The following is a 1,767-nucleotide window of genomic DNA, read 5'->3' as shown; positions in this document are numbered from 1 at the left end:
GAACTCGTCGAGTTGAGACTACTGCGACGGCTGTTCCTTCACCGCTTCGGATTACCGCAGCTCTTCCCGTACTCCAAGTACCTCAACCGAGCTCAAGCCAACCAGATCGCGCACATGATCGAAGTGGAACCGGCGATGTGGATCGTTCTACTTATAGTGGCATGGTCGATCTGTGGGCTGCTAGAGATCCTCAAAACGCTCGATACCGACATGCCAGAGAGCCACGAACTCGTCGAGTCCTTCATGATGTTTGCGTGGATGTTACTACTGCTCCACGTTATGGTGTGTCTGTACTTCCGCTCCTGCGTACACCACTTGCTCCACTCTGCAGCGTTCAGTAAGGACAAGGCCACACTCGTTGCCAACTTGAACGCCATCGCCGATGAAGAAGCAGAAGCGTGGAAGAACGAGGAAGCAGACAAGGCGTTGGAGGTCATGGGCTTCATTCAAGAGCACCACGAAGAGCTGGAGCTCCAACGTGAACGCAACAAAAAGGCAGGTGTCGGACACCTCAACAAGCGACGCGAAAGCTTGGATGGTGTCATGCCCGAGTCTCCGAACATCGAGATCCGCTTCTTCTCGCACAAGGGATGGCACATTGGCGTCATGTTGCTGCTTATTCTCAACGGGTTCCTCATTACGCTCTTTGTACAGTGTGCATTCTACGATATGGACGATATCTACGAAGACTTCGGTACACTACCCACTATCATGGTACCGCTCCCCCTGGTGATCAACGCAGTGGTTCTACAGCGTCACATCTTCTATGACTTTGTCGTCGTCAGCAACACGCTGCGTATCAATTCCCACACTCTTAGTGACGTGGTGGAGAACTTCAGTGAAGTGGTTCATCTACGATCCGAGTTTGCCACTACACTGCTGAACCATATTATCCAACAAGAGCTGAATATCTCGGATCTCCAGGCCGAATTGAAGGCCCGGGACCGAACCAGCTCCGGATTCATCGACGTGGACGATCTACGAGAAGTTCTGTCAAAGTTCGGCTTCCGCTTGACTCGCTATCGCTTCAACAGCGTGGTGAAGCTCTTGTTTGAGCTCGAAGGCACTACCGTCGCGTACTCGCACGTGGTGCGTCTGGTGCTCATGGCACAGAACGACAACCTCTTCGAAACGATGTCCGTGCGTCAGCAACAGCCACACCCGCTACTGCGACCCAGTGTCATGATGTACGACGATCTGAGCCAGTCCAGTATGCGCTCCCAGTCCAACTACAACATTTTCAACTCGACGCGACAGGTGCCGGTGATGGCGCCGCCCAGTATGGACGAACCTAATGCGTCCGACTTTGTGACTGTCGCCATGAGCAGCAATATTCTACCGCAGATCTCAAGCCGCGGGGCTAAAGCCATGAGTATGGAGCGTCCCAGTGTCAGCTCGCAGGCTCTACACGACATGTTCAACCTGCATCGCTTGTCCGAATCCCGCGTTCAACATCTCTAGTGTCGCCGTCATCTCCGTGTCGTAACTCAAAAGTTGAGCGATCGTAGCTCATATATGTGGATAAATTAGGCCCAAAGCATAAAGTATATCAACAATCAACCTTTTGCTATGTCGTACCGTTTTGTCCGTTACGGTACAGCCGGGTGTATTGCGTCCTAGCCTTCTGCCGTTTTTTTGACTTGAACGTTGTATGTCAGTTTTTTTGGACCGCACTGTTTTTTTTTCTTCCTTTTTGGGCTCTTTTGGACCGCAACTTTTTGGTCTTTTAGTCCGTCGGCCGTTTGGTTGACTGGAAGGTTGTATGGC

At 51.8% G+C, this 1,767-nt stretch overlaps 1 protein-coding gene across 1 annotated transcript; it reads left to right on the top strand.

The window, feature by feature from the left end:
• Window positions 1-114: 114 nt before the first annotated feature.
• Window positions 115-1,577, top strand: PPTG_16709 (hypothetical protein; the record flags this gene model as incomplete). The annotated part of the gene is made up of 1 exon (XM_008914473.1): window positions 115-1,577. One exon carries the CDS (start codon window positions 115-117, stop codon window positions 1,459-1,461), a length of 1,347 nt encoding a protein of 448 aa, XP_008912721.1. The 3' UTR covers window positions 1,462-1,577.
• Window positions 1,578-1,767: the final 190 nt, after the last annotated feature.

The sequence above is a fragment of the Phytophthora parasitica genome (genome assembly GCF_000247585.1).
Source record: "Phytophthora parasitica INRA-310 unplaced genomic scaffold supercont2.60, whole genome shotgun sequence".
Lineage (NCBI taxonomy): Eukaryota > Oomycota > Peronosporomycetes > Peronosporales > Peronosporaceae > Phytophthora > Phytophthora nicotianae.
This window is presented reverse-complemented; position numbering and strand designations above follow the sequence as displayed.